Genomic DNA, 18,978 nt, shown 5'->3' on the forward strand with positions numbered 1-18,978 from the left:
AGGAAAATCGGCTGCGGAAAATTCTGCAACATGGGCACAGAACATGCAGATTTTCATTGAGGACCATGGGGCACGGATTACCAAGCGGTTTGCAAGCATTTACGCTGCGGAAATTCCGCATCAAAAACGCTTGAAAAATGCATAGTGGGCACACAACCTCACTTTTGTATGCAGAACTCCACCCACCAACTAGTCACTTGGCAACCTGCCTTGGTGAGGATGTTAACTGTTACTGTACAAACTAGTATGAAAAGTGCTGAATCACTATAACATTAAAACACACTTAACCTATACAGTCCTTTAGGTATACCCAACTCTGGGGTATTACAATAACATGAGACTCAATGTAGATATCGCCTTTACTTCTCTGGACAATCATTCTTCCAGATATCACAAACAGTTTGAAGGGCTTCATCAGAGAGAATAACTTTACCCCAGTCCTATTCTTTGAGAGAAGTGGCTTCTTTGCTCCTTTTCTTGGCACCAGACCAGCCTCCTAAAGCCTTCACCTCATTGTGTGTAAAGATGCACTGACACCTGCTTGCTGCCATACCGGCGCAACTCTGCACTGGTGTTTAACTGATCCCATAGCTGAGTCCAGTCTAGGGGACGGCCCTGGCACTTGCTGGACTTTCTTGGGCACCCTAAAGCCTTCTTCACAGCAGTTTAACCTCTCTTTGAAGTTCTTGATAGTCAGTTAATCACTCTGATGTAGCCCCAAGGGAGTGGGGACCCTAGACAGATGCCTAGTCTGCCCTGCCCCGACGCCGGCCCTGACTGTAATCTATCTGTGTCTTGTATGTAACCCTTTCTCATGTACAGCACCATGGAATCAATGGTGGTCTAAAAATAAATAATAATAATAATAATAATAATAAAAAAAGACAATGTTATCTATCTTAAATCAGCATGAAAGAGTGATATCAGCTGCCTTGTCCTTAACACTTTCTTCTGAGCTAATAAAAAGATCACTGAAATGACGTAAGCAGGTCATTTTGAGGCAGGGCTGATATGGAAATTGGGTTGTTGTGAAGAAGTTAATTTCTATGGCAAGGAATGACTTTTTTGCAATTTATCTGATCACTGTTCATAACAATCAAGAGGTAATGCAAGTTTCCACTATAAAAACTAAAGTAGCGAAACGTGTGAAAAACAAAATTTGTGTTACTCTTAAAACTTTTGGCCACAATTGTATGTACTTTGTTCATCACATAAGCATTTTTCCCAAAAACTAATTATGGAGCCCTGTGATACAGTGACGAGCCCTATTTGACTCCCAATACTATGTCAGATTGATGCCCATTAATCAAAGTCCAATATTAATTTGTTTGTTTTTTTTATTAAATTTCAGAGAAAAACACAGGGATTATGGTATGTAAAGGTAAATCTGTACCGTGCAGTCCTAAAATGACAGTACATGGTTTATCTTCACTTTGAAGTAATTCTCTTAGCCTTCAGCTTGGTAACAATGTTATAGTTTCTGTTGTCCATGTGCGGCCTGGTCTTATTATGCTGTAGTTAACAAAATCATACATTACCATGAAATGTAAATGTTGAGTATGTATAATACGTACATAAACAATATTATTGGATTATTTTTAAATATTTAGTTAGTAAAAGAAAGAAATATTAGCATTGCATTCACTGGACATGTTTACTAAGTCACATCGCTGGGTGGAAGCTTTTGCAAAGTTCTGGGCACTCAGCAGTGTGTAAATAACTTTCTAAGTACAATGACTCTTTGTGCACGAGTAAAAGTCATAAATTAGAACTTCATGGCACACTCGCTAAATGAGGGTGTATTCGTCCTCGTGTACAGGGCAGGACCAAGTATCGGTCCTGCACTCATTACATATAAACCTTACCCCCTAGTCTGTAGTGGATATAGCACGGTGTGATGTATCGGAGTTAGCATTGCCTCGACTTGTTTTGCTAATCTGTCATGTCATGTCCATTTAATTAAGCGCTGCATAATACAGGGCATCCCGGACTGCTCTTCAGCTTGTCTTTCTGTCTGTGTGGGCTCAATCAGATTGAAGTACTTAAACTTTCTGGATGGAGAGGTTATTTTTTTTCTCGTATGAATTTATCCACCGTGTTATTTAAACAACCATGGACAGCTCTGATTTTCCAGGACATACATGGAAGCAGACAGTTGCTGTAATTCATAATAATCAGGGCTTGGTTCCCCATAAAGGGTCATTCAGTAATATTCCATTGCCAAACATTGGGTTATCCAGCACCTTGTACAATAGCGAGCAAAGAGTAAAATATAGCCTTGTGTATTTGTAACCTGACGTTACACCCTAAGTAATACTGGAACATGATTTTTTTAGTGGAATTAAACATGAACGGCCAAAGCACTTAACCCTTTATATCATGCCAATTCCTATTAGCAAAGTAGTCTAAAGTTCACCATTGACAGGGCTTGAAGTCTGTTTGTTAGCGATTTGTGGCAGAACCATAGAAGGTAGAGTGTGAACATTATATGGGGCTTTGCAAAGAACCTAAAAGATACTGTTCCACTTTTTAAGTCACATGCAAAATATTCAACAAAAACATCCTGCAGCATCTTCTCTGATCGTAGACATTATTTGTCATTATTTCCTTATTTTTGTTCATTTGTCAGAGACCACTATACAAACTTGTTTCAGCCACGGTTCATTTTCAGAGTTGACATACAACGTTCCTCACTGTTACATCATCCTACCAGCCTTCTCAAGACAAACTCCTCATCCCTGCATCCTAGTCCTCTAACAGTGTTATCTCGCTGCTATCCCACACTGTGTCTGACATGCCACCCTATGTGCCTTTGAAATACCATGAAAATAATAGGGACATAGCAATAGTCACCTCAAAATAAACATTTCTCTACAGATTATTTCCTAAAGATAATAGTGCAACGCAAGCAAGTACAAAATATATCCGTGAAAAGAAAGTGGCTCATACAGAATTTGCTGACACAAATGTGACCCAGATATTACCCTGATGGTGGCTACAAATGTGCTTCAAATAATAAGAGTCCACATAGTGTCTCCAAAAATAAATGTGGCAACTATTGTGCCCCCTGGTGCCAAGAATTATACCTCCAACAGTGCTTGACCATGTACAGTGCCGACATATTTCTTCCCAAAACAATTGTGACTAAACAAAGTCCTCAAGAGTGGTCTTAAAAGGGATGTTCACATTTGTAGACTTTTTTTTACTTAAATGCATATAATTGGTCCTAAAAATCATTTTTGCTCTTGGATTTCATTAAGAATGCTGCAGTAGTTGCCTTCTGTAGCCTGTGTGTGTTGTTCTGTCTATCGCTGCCTGTAAAATGCGTTAGCTGAGAAACCCTTCGGCACGTTCTGAGCTCTTTTTGAGCTGATAAACAGTGAAAAATTTTAAATGCAAACAAATTGTAAAATGATTTTTAGTCCCAAATACATGCATTAAATGTAAAAAAAAGTCTCAAATGTTGGACAACCCCTTTAACAAAAGTGAACTACATGTGTTCCTAAAGGTCTCATGAAAAGTGCCCCAAGAAAAAGAAGAAAAAAATATCTAATCCCCTTCTCGCATCACACACAGCGGTACACACATTGCACACAGTAGTACCCAGTGCCTGTAGCCTGAGTTTTCGGCGGGATGATGCAAGCAGGTCAGGTGTATTGATGCTGAAGATGTTCCTGCTTGTATCCCACAGGCCATGTGGTCTATGAAGATAAATGGCTTTGCTTAATCTCAACCACATTTTCTCCTTCATCCATATTCTTGGGATGCAGATTATGTTGAAGATGGCGCTTATCTTGCATTCTACTTGGAAACCAATTGTCCATCCTGGGGGCAAAGCGATTAGCAAAGTCTACTCAACGTTAATGAAAATGACAGACACTAGGGCGATTAGCCCCTTGATTTAAGCAGGGTGGAAACTGGTTAAATAAATCACATGTTACATCTCGATCTGATACCGGTGACCATAAATTCATATACAGAAATGATGTATAGCTGGTGCTGTAAACTGTATTTTTTGCGCTTTTTTCGTGTAACAGCCACTTTAATTTTTGCTTAATTTTCTTACACCCTTAGTTCACAAGCGTAATCTGGTATGTACAATATCTTCTGTGCAAATCAGTTCAGCATTATGTATTATTCAGCTTCAATGGGGAAAATGTGATTTACCAACTTGCGTGCTAATGTTGCTGTTGCAGAATAATATAGAAATGAAATGTTGTGATTTGCAATGATTTCAGTGTAAGTAAAGCTTAATCTTTCATAATGTTGATTTATGCAACACTCAATCATATTTTCCGCTTCAATCTCTCACCATCTTCAAGATTTCTGTTTAACCACTTACAGACCTGACTATTTTGTGTTTTACAGTAGTGTTCAAAATAATAGCAGTGTGTTCAAAAACATGAGTTAAGCACACATTCTTTATACTAGTTTTTATTTCCAGGCATTGAGATCATTGCACACTGTTTTCTAATTCAAAACATGAAGAAAAATGTATATCATTTTTAACTATTTTACAGAAAATAACAAAGAATGAACATTGGGCTGTTCTACAAAATAGCAGTGTCTGCATTTGTCTTTACAAACTTACAATATGTCCTCTTTTTTGAGGATTTAGCATTCCTGTGAATCATTAACCTAATATTTAGTTGTATATCCACAGTTTTTTAGAACTGCTTCACATCTATGTTGCATAGAGTCAACCACCTTCTGGCACCTGTCAACTGTTATTCCAGCCCAGGATGCTTTGACAACATCCCACAATTTTTGGCGTTTGTTAGCTTTGCCTCAGAAACGGCATTTTTTATGTCACCCAACAAGTGTTCAGATTAAGGTCCAACGATTGGCTGGCCACTCCATAACTTCAATTTTGTTGGACTACAACCAAGAATTTGCTTGTTTACTGGTGTGTTTAGGGTCGTTGTCTTGTTGAAACACCCATTTCAAGAGCATATCCTCTTCAGCGTAAGGCAACATGACCAAGTATTTTTAATATATGCAAACTGGTCCATGATCCCTGGTATGCGGTAAATAGGTCCGGCACCATAGTAAGAGAAACATGCCCATATCATGATGCTTGCACCACCATGCTTCACTGTCTTCAGAGTGTACTGTGGCTTGAATGCAGAGTTTGAGGGTCGTCTGACGAACTGTCTGCAGCCCTTGGACCCAAAAAGAACAATTTTACTTTCATCAGTCCATAAAATATTTCTCCATTTCTCTTTAGGCCAGTTGATGTGCTCTTTTACAAATTATATTCGCTTCAGTACATGTATTTTTTTTAACAGTGGGACATTGCGGGGACTTCTTGCTAAAAGATCAGCTACACACAGGTGTCTTCTAACTGTCACAGTATTCACAGGTAACTTGAGACTGTGTTTGATTATCCTGGAGCTGATCATTGGCTGAGCCTTTGCCATTCTGGCTATTCTTCTGTCCATTCGAATGGTAGTCTTCCGTTTTCTTCCACATCTCTCTGGTTTTGCTTTCCATTTTAAAGCACTGGAGATCATTTTAGCTGAACAGCCTATCATTGTCTGCACTTCTTTATAAGTTTTACCCTCTCCAATCAACTTTTTAATCAAAGTATGATGTTCTTCTGAACAATGTCTCGAACGACCCATATTTCTCAGGCTTTCAAGGAGAAATGCATGTACAACATGTGCTGGCTTCCCCCTTAAATAAGGGCCATCTGATTCACACCTGTTTCTTCATAGAATGATTGACCTCAATAATTGAATTCCACACTACTATTATATTGAACACACCCCCTTTCAATTAATTATTCAAATACACAGACAAAAACATGCAGATCATGAATGCTGAGTCTGTTGGTTTTCTTAGATTCTACTGCACCAACTGGTAAATTGTTTGACATGTGGTAATATAATTTATACCAAAAACAGTGATTAATCTGGTTAGTCAAATTGGACTGATATTATTTTGAACACTACTGTATGTCCCTGTCAATTTTTATTTTCCTAACACTTGTTTTATATTTGCTGATACAACTGTATGAGGGAAGGCTTGCTTTTTGTGGTACAAGTTGTATTTTACATGGCACTAACATATAATTTATTGATTATCTCTAATTGTTTTTGCTGTGTATGTGGAGGTGGTTGGATAAATACTATCTAGTTTTTTGGATTTCAGTGTTATGTTTTTCACAGTGCGGTATAAATTAAATATTAACTTTGCTTGGTGGGCCAGTGTGATTAATGCAATACCAGATGTGTAAAGTTTGTTATGCTTAATTACTTTTGCCAAGTGAAAACTTTCAAAGACAGTTTGGCATTTTCTGAGAGCCATCACTTTGTATTGTTGCTGTGAATGGAGCTGTGTGAAGGCCTGTTTTTTTTGTGTGGAATGGCTTGACATTTTCATTGGTTCCATTTTGGAGTATGTCACTGTAATTTGACTAAGGGAGTTCCCCTCATTGTCTGGGGAGTCCCAAATTAGCTGGAAATGGATTTCAGTGTCTGGGAGACTATTAATACGCAGACACAAGAGACGCTTACAATGAAGTACAACCCCTTTGTTTATGCAATAGCAAACTAAGAGATTACAATACAGCAGAATATGAGGTTATTGATGCGCCCGGGTGTTCGCCTCCATGAACAATGTAGAAAACATATTGTGAATACTGCAGAAGCAGATACATTTTTGATCATGGGAGTTTATAGTTAAACTTTCACCATCCGTGTATGTCTGTTGGCCTTTAGGCCATGTCTTTGTTTCCCCACACTCTAGATAAGTAATGGCATGCTGGATAAGCTGGGAAAAGGCCACAGTGGTATCACCTGTGAGCAGGACTTGGAATTGGTGGACATTTACCTTCTGGGTATAAATGTATATGATCAGTGTCAGACTGGGGTGCCAAGGGCCCACCAGTAACCAACTTCAGGGCCCCACTTTTCAGCTACATGGAAATGTGACATTATTCTCAATCACAAATTTGTATAACAATGAACTGGGTAGATTTACAAGTGATTCTCACTAAATTAGAATATAATCAAAAAGTTAAATTATTTCAGTTCTTCAATACAAAAAGTGAAACTCATATATTATATAGAGTCATTACAAACATAATTTTATATTTCAAGTGTCTATTTCTGTTAATGTTGATGATAATGGCTTACAGCCAATGAAAACACAAAGGTCATTATCTCAGTAAATAAAAATAATTAACAAAAAACACCTGCAAAGGTTTCCGATGCATTTAAAAAGGTCCCTTAGTGTGTCCCAGTAGGCTTCACAATCATGGGAAAGACTGCTGACTTGACAGATGTCCAGAAGGCAGTCATTGACACACTCCACAAGGAGGGTAAGCCACAAAAGGTCATTGCTAAAGAAGCTGGCTGTTTACAGAGTGCTGTATCCAAGCATATTAATGGAAAGTTGAGTGGAAGGAAAAAGTGTGGTAAAAAAAGGGGCACAAGCAACCGGGATAACCGCAGCCTTGAAAGAATTATTAAGAAAAGTCCATTCAAAAATTTGGGGGAGATTCACAAGGACTGGACTGCTGCTGGAGTCATTGCTTCAAGAGCTACCACACACATACATATCCAGGACATTGGCTACAAGTGTCGCATTCCTTGTGTCAAGCCACTCGTGACCAATAAACAACGCCAGAAGTGTCTTACCTGGGCCAAGGAGAAAAAGACTGGGCTATTTCTCAGTGGTCCAAGGTGTTGTTTTCAGATAAAAGTAAATTTTGCATTTCATTTGGAAATCAAGGTCCCAGAGTCTGGAGGAAGAGTGGAGAGGCACACAATCCAAGCTGCTTGAGGTCTAGTGTGAAGTTTCCACAATCAGTGATGGTTTGGGGAGCCATGTCATCTATTGGTGTAGGTCCACTGTGTTTTATCAAGATCAAAGTCAGCGCAGCCATCTACCTGGAAATTTTAGAGCACTTCATGCTTCCCTCTGCCGACAAGCTTTTTTGGAGATGGAAATTTCATTCTCCAGCAGGACTTGGCACCTGCCACACTGCCAAAAGTACCAATACCTGGTTTAAAAACAACAGTACCACTGTGCTTGATTGGCCAGCAAACTCGCCTGACCTTAACCCCATAGAGAGTCTATGGGGTATTGTCAAGAGGAAGATGAGAGACACCAGACCCAACAGTGCAGATGAGCTGAAGGCTGCTATCAAAGCAACCTGGGCTTCCATAAAACCTCAGCAGTGTAGACGTGTCTTTGGGAATATTGGGGGGTATAGCTTTAACCTAAACATGCTTTTAGCTGATAGTTATGATGTGTGTGGCTAGTCTGCATTGTCGCAGATACTGGCATAAATAACACAAAAGTGACAAAATAACACGCAAAACACCTCAGTGACAATATTATTCAGTACCATTCAAGGGATGGATGCCGGAACACAGAAATCAAATATGTAAAGATCTGTACAGGATCTTTGGGCTGTAGAAGGGTAAACTGTGTTTACAGCTATTTCACAATATAGGAAGTCAATGGTAAGGTAGAAAGCGTATGAAAAGTAACCAGAGGTGAATGGGAAAACTCTGCAAGGACAAAAGAGTAATTACTATAGTCTCCTGTAGTAAAAATCTATACATATCTTTTTGTCTCCCTTCTCTTTACAAATTGCTTCTTGATTCAACATTTGTGTCAGTGAGAGGCGTAGCTAGGGGTTCAGCTCAGCGGGGGCGAAACATCTGAGTGGGCCCCTGACTGATAACTCTGATTACAACTACGGTGGAGCAGCCTAATCGTGGGTATAGAGGAACCTCAGGAGATGGCTACGCCGTTACTGGAAAAAAAATCCCTACAGAAAGACCAACACTGATGTGTTGCAGGTTAATAGCGTTATTATGCTGCCCGGCGCCTGCACGTAGCTGAATGCTGCCAGGAGAAAATTAACTTTATTCCCCCCTTCAGCGTTTAGCATTCAGTCACGATGGCGGCATTGGCGCAGGTCCTGCACCCCCGGCCTGGCTGACAGCCAGTCCTAATGCAGAGGGAGTGTCTGTCAGGGCCGGGGGCGCAGTAACAGCGACCTCTCTGTATACTCAGAGTGGTGACTGAGCCCGTGCCGCCCCCCATCCCTGAATGCTGAACGCTGCTGGGGAGAATAAAGTTCACCTTCTACCAGCAGTGTTTGGCTAACCCGCAAATTAACATCATATCTGCAGGTTAATAGAATTTTTTCTGGTGAAAAGTTCCCTTTAATCACACAAAATTTTCATGGTGTATCAGTCCTTGTCATATATTAGAAAAAAGTTTAGAAACTTCTTTAAAAATGTTGTCCAGTGATTGAAAAAAGGCCTCATGAAAGAATATATGGTTTAAAAAATACACTGTGTTCCAAATTATTATGCAATTAATATTTTCTCAGATTTTCCCAAATTACCTATATGAATTGCAGTCATTGTAATTTTCCAGTCAAATAACTATTAGAGTACAATTGAAAGGTTTTTGTACAAACTGCCTATGATAACAGTATATTTTAAAAAAAATAAAAAACTCAAACTGCACTCAAAATGCATGTTCCAAATTATTATGCACAGCAGAGTTTTCAACCTTTTCATTTTAATAAAGAACAAAAAAATGGTCATTTTTGAAATTATAAGCATTAGCAGGTTATTACAAACTGAAATCAAACAGTTTTCAACTCAAAACTTTATTCTAGGTGATGTTACATTTGCACATAGGACCCCTTGTTCGAAAGGAGCTTCTGAACTCTCTCGTCCATTGAATTTGTCAGGTTTTGGATGGTTTCTGCTTCAATTGTTTGCATGAGGACAGAATACCCTCCCAGAGCTGTTGCTTAGATGTGAACTGCCTCCCGCCATCATAGACACTCCTTTTGATGATGCTCCAGAGGTTCTCAATGGGGTTGAGGTCAGGGGAGCATGGGTGCCACACCATAAGTTTGTCCCCTTTTATGCCCATAGCAGCCAGAGATGCAGATGTGTTATGTGCAGCATGAGACGGGGCATTATCAATGACTGCAATTCATATAGGTAATTTGGGAAAATCTGAGAAAATATTATTTGCATAATAATTTGGAACACAGTGTAAATGATAAAATAACTAAAGTTGATATATTCCTCAATAGATAGATGAGAGATAAAAAATGAACAGCAGTCCAAATTATGCAAAGAAAAAGTGGCCTTTTATTAGCCCATGTGGAGCGGAGATGTTTTGGTTACAAATAACCTTTCTCCAGCCGCTCCACATGGGCTAATAAAAGGCCACTTTTTCTTTGCATAATTTGGACTTCTGCCTGCTGTTCATTTTTTATTCATCTTACAACGGGACAATCGTTTAGAACGTTTTGCACCCATTTTTTTCTATAGATACATAGATGATAGATATAGATAGACAGTAGACAGTAGATAAATAGATAGATGGATGGATGGATGGATCGATAGATAGATAGAAAGAAATAATGGAAGCAGCACTTCCTGGCATTTCTGATTTATAGGTTAGTAAGGAAACCACAGTGAGAAGAAAAAGACAATCAAAAAGGCCACAAAGTTTGTATAATCTCAATAAAAATATTCTTTATGGACAATAATTAACAGGAAGAATAGGGGGGAAAGTGCAAATGTACTGGTAGCTATGGACACATGGGCCGCACAGCAGTAATTCATTAAGCTGTCAATAACACAGTATATATCAATAACATAGTATATATGCATCTCTCATATGCCATAAATCAATGGCTGTATGAATGGATCTGTCACCCCTACAAAACAGCAATGTGCCACAAAATCATCATAGCCATATAGGTTTGTAGGGCATATCTATATGTCTGGGGTGATAGCCTGCAGCAGTGAAATCACATTAATATATGAGGCAAGGTCATGCCAGATTTACCAGTGATTCAATACCTGGGGTGCAGGGGAGAGAGAGCACAGAGGACTCCACTGGCCCCCACGCTGCCATACAGCCAGGCCTGGTCTACAGAGCAGCAGAGGAGGAACCGGCTGCTGGGCCCCAAGAGACAGGAGGCGGGAGTAACGGCAGGAGCAGCCGATTGGTCAGATGTGCTGCACTCCTGATTGCATCTCCCTCTGCTGATTGGCACTGCAGTGGAAACATGGAGGTGGAGCTACTGGGAGCAGGGAGGCGGAGCTACAGAGGTATGCAAATACCCCCTTCTGGGGAAGCCCTGTGTGTGCGCTTCTGTGCAGCAGACAGTGGCTACTACATTGCGGCCACAAAACCTGTGATAGGACTGTGCCTAGTGATGCCCTGTCAGCTGTTTTGTCTCAGAACCGGCAGGGGTAGTGCAGGAAAATCGTTCCTCCCTGCACTACCGCAGGGTTTAACTATATCAGCGCTGTGCACGCTGATATAGTTTACAGGAGCAGTAGCTCCAGGTGGGCCCCTCTCAGCACAGCGCCTGGGGCAACCGCCCCTCTGCCCCCCTGTAGCTACGCTACTGGTGTCCGTGAAGGGACGTTGAGTAAATTACGCGTCATGGGCCCTTAGTGTGGTTTTTGCTGCACAAAAACATGAAGCTTTTCATAGCAACACAATAGTGGTTTTAATATGTTCCCGTTTGACACTCTGCTATGAGCGCTCACATCCCTGAGACTCAACAGGGTACAAGATACTCAATAAAAGTCTGTTGTGTACCTGATCAGTGCACACAGTCACTGAATGCATCAATGAAATCCATGTAGTGTTTGTGGTAAAGAGGCCGCGTCTCTGGAGATGTCAGATGCTCAGCTGAAAGGCATGGGACTTTTATGCAGTTTTGCTGGAAGAGAGACACATTTAATTACTCTGCAGCTATTCATGAAGGGACAGATCCATCCATTATATTGATGGCTTCTTGGAGCTCTCGTTTGGCCACAGCCATACTTTATTAATGGGACTTTTAAGGAGATATGGCAAAGAAAATTCAGTTATTATCTTAACCCTTCATGTTTAAATTCAGTATTGATACAATTTTTACAAGTGATGAACACATCAGGCTTGTAGCCTGTTTTTTCTCATGTTCACCTATGAGCTAATCCAGTCATTAGTTTGGTTATAGAATCCAAGTCTATTATATACTGTATGTATAATGATCTGCATGTGCTGCCTAGAATAATGTGTCATATATCTGTATACATCTCCTCTGAATAAAGGCACTGCAGGAATGAGGTGCCTTCCCAGCTTACCCCACACTGTGCCTCTTCAATGTAATAACTGAGGCGTTATCTGTAGGGATCTGTGGAACAATCCTTTTCATTATTAGAATTAGCAGAGGTCCAAGAGGTTGGGCCCTCACACCCTCACTAATTGGAAATATGCCAACACAGAAAGGATCATATACTGTGTGTTATATTCTGAAAGAACTGATAGTCATAATCAGGGGCGTAAATAGGTGCAGGAGTTTCATTCGCACCCAGGCCCTGAAGACCAGAAGGACCCAAAAGGTCCCATTTGCTCCATATGAAAAGACTATTAATATTAAAGATCTGTGATAGTTGGGGGCCCTAATACAAAGTCTCCCAGGTCATGTGATAAAGAGGCACACAAGCAGCAAGTGAATCCTAAACCACATTGTTATCACCCTGGGGTGATGTAATCTAGGGTTGGCATCAGGGTGGTAAAGCTCCATCTACTTTAGCGTATCAGCAGGATCTTCTCGTTCAGGTGTGCATTGGCCTTCATCAGGACACAATGCAGCAGTGGTGGGCACTGGCAGCTGAAAGGCAAGAAGCCATAGGAGCATGAATATAAATGAATTTTACAGCACTGCACTCAATCTGAGTCTGATATTTTTTTCTGGTCTGCTGTCTAGCTATTTTTGTTTTTCTTCTGGTCTTGGGTCTAACATAATATTATGCAGCCATGCATATAGATATAATAAGTTTTATCATTGTGCGGTCTAACATACCACAAAATGGATTTTCTGAAGAAATAACTAACTAACTAAATAAATATATATGTAAGTTTGAATAAAGTCATAAATACTTTTAATTAGCAAAAAAAAGCCTGCTTTGTCTGAGGGAAATGATTGTGAGAAATGAAAATGGTTGTAATCTATCAGAAACCCATAGTAAAATATAGAGAGCCCACACACAGATGGATAGGTTGTTTGCTGAAACCTGTGTGAAAGTGGAGTAAGACCTCCTTCGACCGCTAATTGTAGAGCAGCACACAAGGCCTGATTCATGAAGGTGTTTTCACCAGAATTCTAGCACAAAGCACCTTTAAATGTCACAAAATATTTGTGAACTAACAAGTTGTGTAAAAACTTTTACTTTTTGCATTTTCATGCCAGTTTCACCAAGCTCTGCCAAATTGGGCAAAGCAGAGGTGGGATAGGGTGTAGCAAAACTTGGATTCTTGAAAAGATGTGGCATACCTTCTGCCAGAAAAAATGTTTCTCCAGTCACTAACTGCAGCAGCATTTATGATTAGGCTCATGCCAGTTGTAATTGTACCTAATTCATTGAGTACTTTGTGCCTCTTAATGAATTTGGTGCATCTTGATGTCATTAGTACAATAAGAAAACTTGGTACGCTTACAATCCACCCATTCCCTTAATAACCTTGGTCGTTCTTCTCTACACCCGCTCTAGGTCAGCTGTCTCCTTATATACTGGAAACCAAAATTGTACACAGTCTTGTAGGTGTGGCTGCAATAGTAACTAGTATAGAGGTAAAATATGTTCTCATCATGAGCATCTAGGCCTCTTTTAATTTTTGTAAGTTATTTTCGGAACTTTATGAGTGAAAAAATGCCAGTATTCTTAAATAGAATGTAGTCATGTGCTGCATTTAATAAGGTATTTAGACACTTGCTGCACCTCACTAAACACTTATAAACTGTCTAACATATGAAGTGTGGCTAAGTGTATGTAAACTTCAGCAAATTTGCTGAAGCTATGCTCCAAATTTTTGGCTTAAATGGGGTCTAAAAGTAAGCCAACTAACAGGTGGTGTGTAGTTACATTACAGTCTAAAAATACGCCATAGTCATCATCCAGCAAGAGCCACTTTGATATATTTGGTGCATTTTAAGACTGTCTAGTCTAAGTTTATGTAGTCTATTACACAATATTTGTAAATCTGCACCATTGACTTAAAAATAGGAATAACATCTTCTAATTATCTTGGCTCCCAGGGAAGTTGCTCTGAGGCCTGTCTGAAACCATTTAGGCTACAATCAGAAGTCCCTGTACTGTCCATGATGTACATTCTGGTTACTGGTCTGCCGACCCGACATAAACAGCCTCACAGGCATTTATAAGACTGTGTGACATCTCCTCCTGGACCTGCTCCAACAACATTTGCATCTGTCAGCAGACTGTATTCATTCTGAGGGCGATGCTGGTGGTGGAGGAGACGTGGGAACTGGAAGCTCTGGGTGGTACAGGCTTTGTCCAACTATAGAGCTTAGGGTGTCTGTGACCTGGCAGTGTGGGTGTGTGTGCTGTCCAGCTGGAGTAATCATCGCCTTGCTATGGCCAGTAGGAAAGCACCAAACCCTAGTAAAACTCCCAGATCACTGCTGGGAGTTGCCAGTTATAGCTTTACTAGCTCTGGTTCACTTCATTGTTTCAGCTCCTGTTATTCTAGTGATTATTTTTTTCAGACCTCTGGTTGCTTTCTGACCATTCTTCTACCTGATGATATTGCCTTTTTCCATACATCCTGATACTGTTTGACAATCCTTGCCTCAGGCTCCGGGTTTCCACTGTGACCTGTCAAATAGAGAGGCTGGAGCCAAATCTATCCAAGGTAGCCCTTTGGCGCTAACAGCCTCTGACAGAGTATACAAGCTGTTGAGTTTGGGTCAGGAGATATAAAGGCAGACCTCATATCTTGATATGTATATTATATGGGTCAGAAACTAATCATTGGTCATGAATGATAGCTCTTAGAACTGGGACATGACTGTGTTTATGGAAGAAACTTGTCTGTGATTGTTCTTGATTACATTGACCATGTTATATCTTTAAAACCATAAAGAAGTAATAATAAATATTAATAATACATAAGGCAAAGCTATTAAATATTGAATATATTAATTATATTTTATTAAGCGATGTCTTCATTTATTGCACAAAGAAGTAGGTTTTAATCATTATGAAGTACCAAAGGACATACTGGCATCTCTGACATGATCTTTTAAGATCTTTCTTTTAACAAAACTTTTTCCTAAGACTTTCCTCTCCTTTGGTTATCATACTTTAATGTGTAAGACATTCCTTAAAGAAGTTGTCTAATTTCTGACATTGATGGCATCTCACAGCTGTCAAAGCCCTTTCACTTTCTAGAGACTCAGCTCAGCTATTTCCAAGAGACTATTATGGTCAAAGGATGACCATGTGTTCCCAAGCCAAGTAGAGCTAAAAGGAAAAAAAATCTGCTTTCCTAGCATTGCTGCTGCTCTACTAATTAAAGGGGTCCCAGTGGTTGGGTCCTCACCAACTGGTCATTGGCTACATATTCTAGAGATATACCACCAGTGTTTGTGATAAGACAATCTCTTTAAATTGTATTAAATTGTGTAATTGTTGTGTTATTACATTATATTGCTTCAATATTGTTTTAACTTATGGATTAGTGGGGGTCTGACTGCTGGGACCACACAGATCGCTTGATTGGGGCATTGTTATCCCCATTAGAATGGAGCGGCTTTGTATACGCTGACTGCTGCAATTAGCCTTTTCCCGCAGTCCCCATAATTCTGTGTTTTTGGGTTGTGGAAAACATTTAATACACCAATAAGAAATAATTTAATAATTATCTGATGTGTCTTTCAGCCCTATTGAAACCTGCCAAAACTTCTACAAGGACTTCACTCTTCAGATAGATATGGCCTTCAACATCTTCTTCCTGCTATATTTTGGCCTGAGGGTAAGTGCCATTTTTAACATGTTAAAATGTTATAAAAGATTTAACAGGGGCTCTTGTTAGTTTAGAACATGAATAATAAAGAAAACAGCCGCTTAACGGGGTTTTCTGGTTTTAGCATTACAGTTTTTTCATTGCATGGGGAAAAGTTCTGACATTATTTTACAGGAATTTGATGTTATTTTCAGCGGATAAATATTGGTTCTGATGGATACACAGATGAAAGAGAAATAACAGCATAATTACCGAGCTGTGTCAGGTATTAAACCTTGTACCTGTGTGATTATCACAGGATTGGGACAGATTTTCATCCTCTGGAGGTAAACATTAGATGTTCACATACAATAACAAAAAGATGTCTTGAGCAACTCAACGACAATCATCGTAGGTCATATGAAGCTGAATAATATGATATCTTGACATGTGTGAGAAATCCATGTTTCTCTTATATGTAAATGAGCTGTTCTGGACTATAAGTGGTACACTGATCTGTATGAGCATCCGACTCCTGTACTGTGATCTCAGCAGAATGCTCAAATTCGTCACTGGTTCGTGCGGAGAAAGTAAAGTTCTACAAAACTAGCAGCAACATGTTTTAGAATTCATATAGCCCTAATTTGGCCAACGTGCATTTTGGGATAATGGGTAAAATCCTGGTTAATCTTGCCACTCATATTATGTAAGCTTTTAATGTACTATGCTAGAAAGAAAATATCCTACATAGCCCTTATGTGAAACATGGATCCATTTAGCATGGATGTTCTGTTAAATTCCTTAAAGGAAGCCTGGTCACTGATACATACTGTAGTGTGGCGGTGTTTACACTGTGCGGTAATGAGGCAGTGACCCAAGGAAAGTTCAACTTAATCGGCTTTATTTGGCAAAAACTCACAACTCAAAAGCTGTCATCCGGATCGCAGCCAGGATATCCACACAGTCCGTGTAACCTTGTTGCCGTGAGAGACGGACGCGCCGTGTCACTTAGGGTGCGTCAGATATGTTGCCTTCACAGGCCTGTGTTCAGCCTCACACAAGCTTGCAGAGCTTTCCTGCTATACTGCTAGCAATCCCAACACTGACATGCCCAAACCTTTGCTACAGGTTTTTAAAAGGAATCTGTGGCCATGAGCCACCTGTAAGACTTGGGCTGGAGGGAGTGGACCACCCCACTGCCATCCTGTAGTCCACTCCAAGAATAGAAGCCCATGCCAGGTTTTCTTAAATCCAACTTAGCAAAATAGCTTGACCAAGTTCAAACTTTACTTTTATTCTGCACTGCAATCACAGCTGTGTCTGTGACAGCAATGCACTCGAGCAGGTTCAATATGCCTCTTTGCACATTATAGAGACACATACCGTACCTCGCATATGATCCCTCTCACTACCTTACATATCCCCCCCTCTGTTCAAACTTGTGGGGTTGAATACTTGTTACCATACAGGGTGCCCGTGACAGGGCATCCACATTCCCTTTCGACTTCCCCGCCCGATGTTCCACCGAGAAATTGAAATTTTGTAGTGACAGGAACTATCTGGTGACTCGAGCGTTCCTCTCTCATTGGCATTTGTCATCCAAACCAATGGTGAGTGGTCCATCACCAAGCGAAACTATCACCCGAGCAAATAATAGCATAGGGACTCCAAGGCCCACTTAATAGCCAAGCACTCCTTTTCCACTACGCTATAATTTTTCTCTGCCAGGGTAAGTTTCCTACTCAAGTAGCTGAACGGATGTTCATCTCCGTTCACCTGTTGTGACAGTACCGCTCCTAGACCTACCTCAGAGGCATCCGTTTGCACAATGAAGCCTTTCTTGAAGTTGGGGCTGATGAGGACCGTCTCTCCCACAACGCTGACTTCATGGATTGGAACGCTTCCTCCGCTTGTGGTTTCCACCGAACCATAACCGACTTCTTACCCTTTAACAGATCGGTCAGGGCCGCCGTTCTCCCAGCAAAGTTAGATAAAAATCGTCGGTAGTACCCAACGATGCCGAGGAACGCTCTCACCTGTTTAGTAGTCATAGGCTTGGGCCAGTTGTGCGTGGCCTTGATCTTGTTTATTTGGGGTTTATAACCCCACGGACAATTACTTACCCCAAGTACCAGGCTTCCTTGAGAGCTATCGCACATTTTTTTGAGTTCGCTGTCAGGCCCTCTTCCCTGAGCGAATCCACTACTGCTTTGTACCTGGGACAAGTGGGTATGCCAATCTGTACTAAAAATAATAATATCACTATGTCCATCAGTCTCTGAAAGGTGGCCGGGGCTCCATGTAACCCAAAAGGCTAAATGACATAATGATAGAGGCGCTATAAAGGCAGTCTTTTCCTTCGCCGATGCTGTCAGAGGCACCTACCAGTAACCCTTGGTCATATCGAGCGTGGTGAAGTACTGGGCCTTCCCCAGTCTCTCGATCAGCTTGTCCACCCAGGGCATTGGATAAACTTAAAATTTTGACACCTCATTCAATTTTCGGAAGTCATTACAGAATCATAACGATTCGTCCGGCTTCGGAATCAGCACAATGGGGCTGGCCCACTCACTCCGGGATTCCTCAATTACTCCTAGTTTGAGCATTTGTTTCACTTCAGCTGCGATGGCTTGCCTCCGGGCTTCTGGTACACGGTATGGTTTCATTCGTACCCTCACACGAGGCTCGGTAACAATATCAAATTGGATGACAGAGGTGCGGCCGTGTAGTTCGTAGAATACATACGTATTCTGCTGCACTAACCTCTGAGCCTCCCGTTGCTGCTGTTTAGTGAGGGCATCACTTATCTTTACCTCTCCTCTGGCCTCTTCCCGAGCCGGCGTTGGAGGGTCCACATACGAAACGACCGGAGTCTTATCCCTAATCATACATTCCTGGTCTCTCCAGGCTTTAAGCAGATTGACATGATATAACTGTTCGGGTTTCCTCTTCCCGGGTTGGTACACTCTGTAATTTTACCTCCCCAACCTTTTCCCGGACTTCATATGGCCCTTGCCACTTGGCCAAGAGTTTACTCTCTACAGTGGGCACTAATACCAATACCCGATCCCCTTCTTTAAAGGACCTGACCATGGCCTTTCTATTATATGCTCGGCTCTGCGCTGCCTGAGCATCCAGGAGGTGTTCCTTTACTATAGGCTTGACCGCCGCGACCCG

At 40.8% G+C, this 18,978-nt stretch overlaps 1 protein-coding gene across 21 annotated transcripts in view; it reads left to right on the plus strand.

The window, feature by feature from the left end:
* The window catches only part of KCNMA1 (potassium calcium-activated channel subfamily M alpha 1), a 731,255-nt gene that overhangs the window by 298,632 nt on the left and 413,645 nt on the right, over positions 1-18,978 (plus strand). For all 21 annotated transcript variants that reach the window (XM_073686045.1, XM_073686039.1, XM_073686043.1 and 18 more), the window contains exon 4: positions 15,738-15,831. In XM_073686045.1, coding sequence (XP_073542146.1) covers positions 15,738-15,831 — 94 coding nt within the window. The remainder of the gene's footprint in view (positions 1-15,737; positions 15,832-18,978) is intronic.

Source organism: Phyllobates terribilis, unplaced genomic scaffold (genome assembly GCF_046119375.1).
Source record: "Phyllobates terribilis strain yellow unplaced genomic scaffold, ASM4611937v1 Scaffold_5__5_contigs__length_657084704, whole genome shotgun sequence".
NCBI classification, from domain to species: domain Eukaryota; kingdom Metazoa; phylum Chordata; class Amphibia; order Anura; family Dendrobatidae; genus Phyllobates; species Phyllobates terribilis.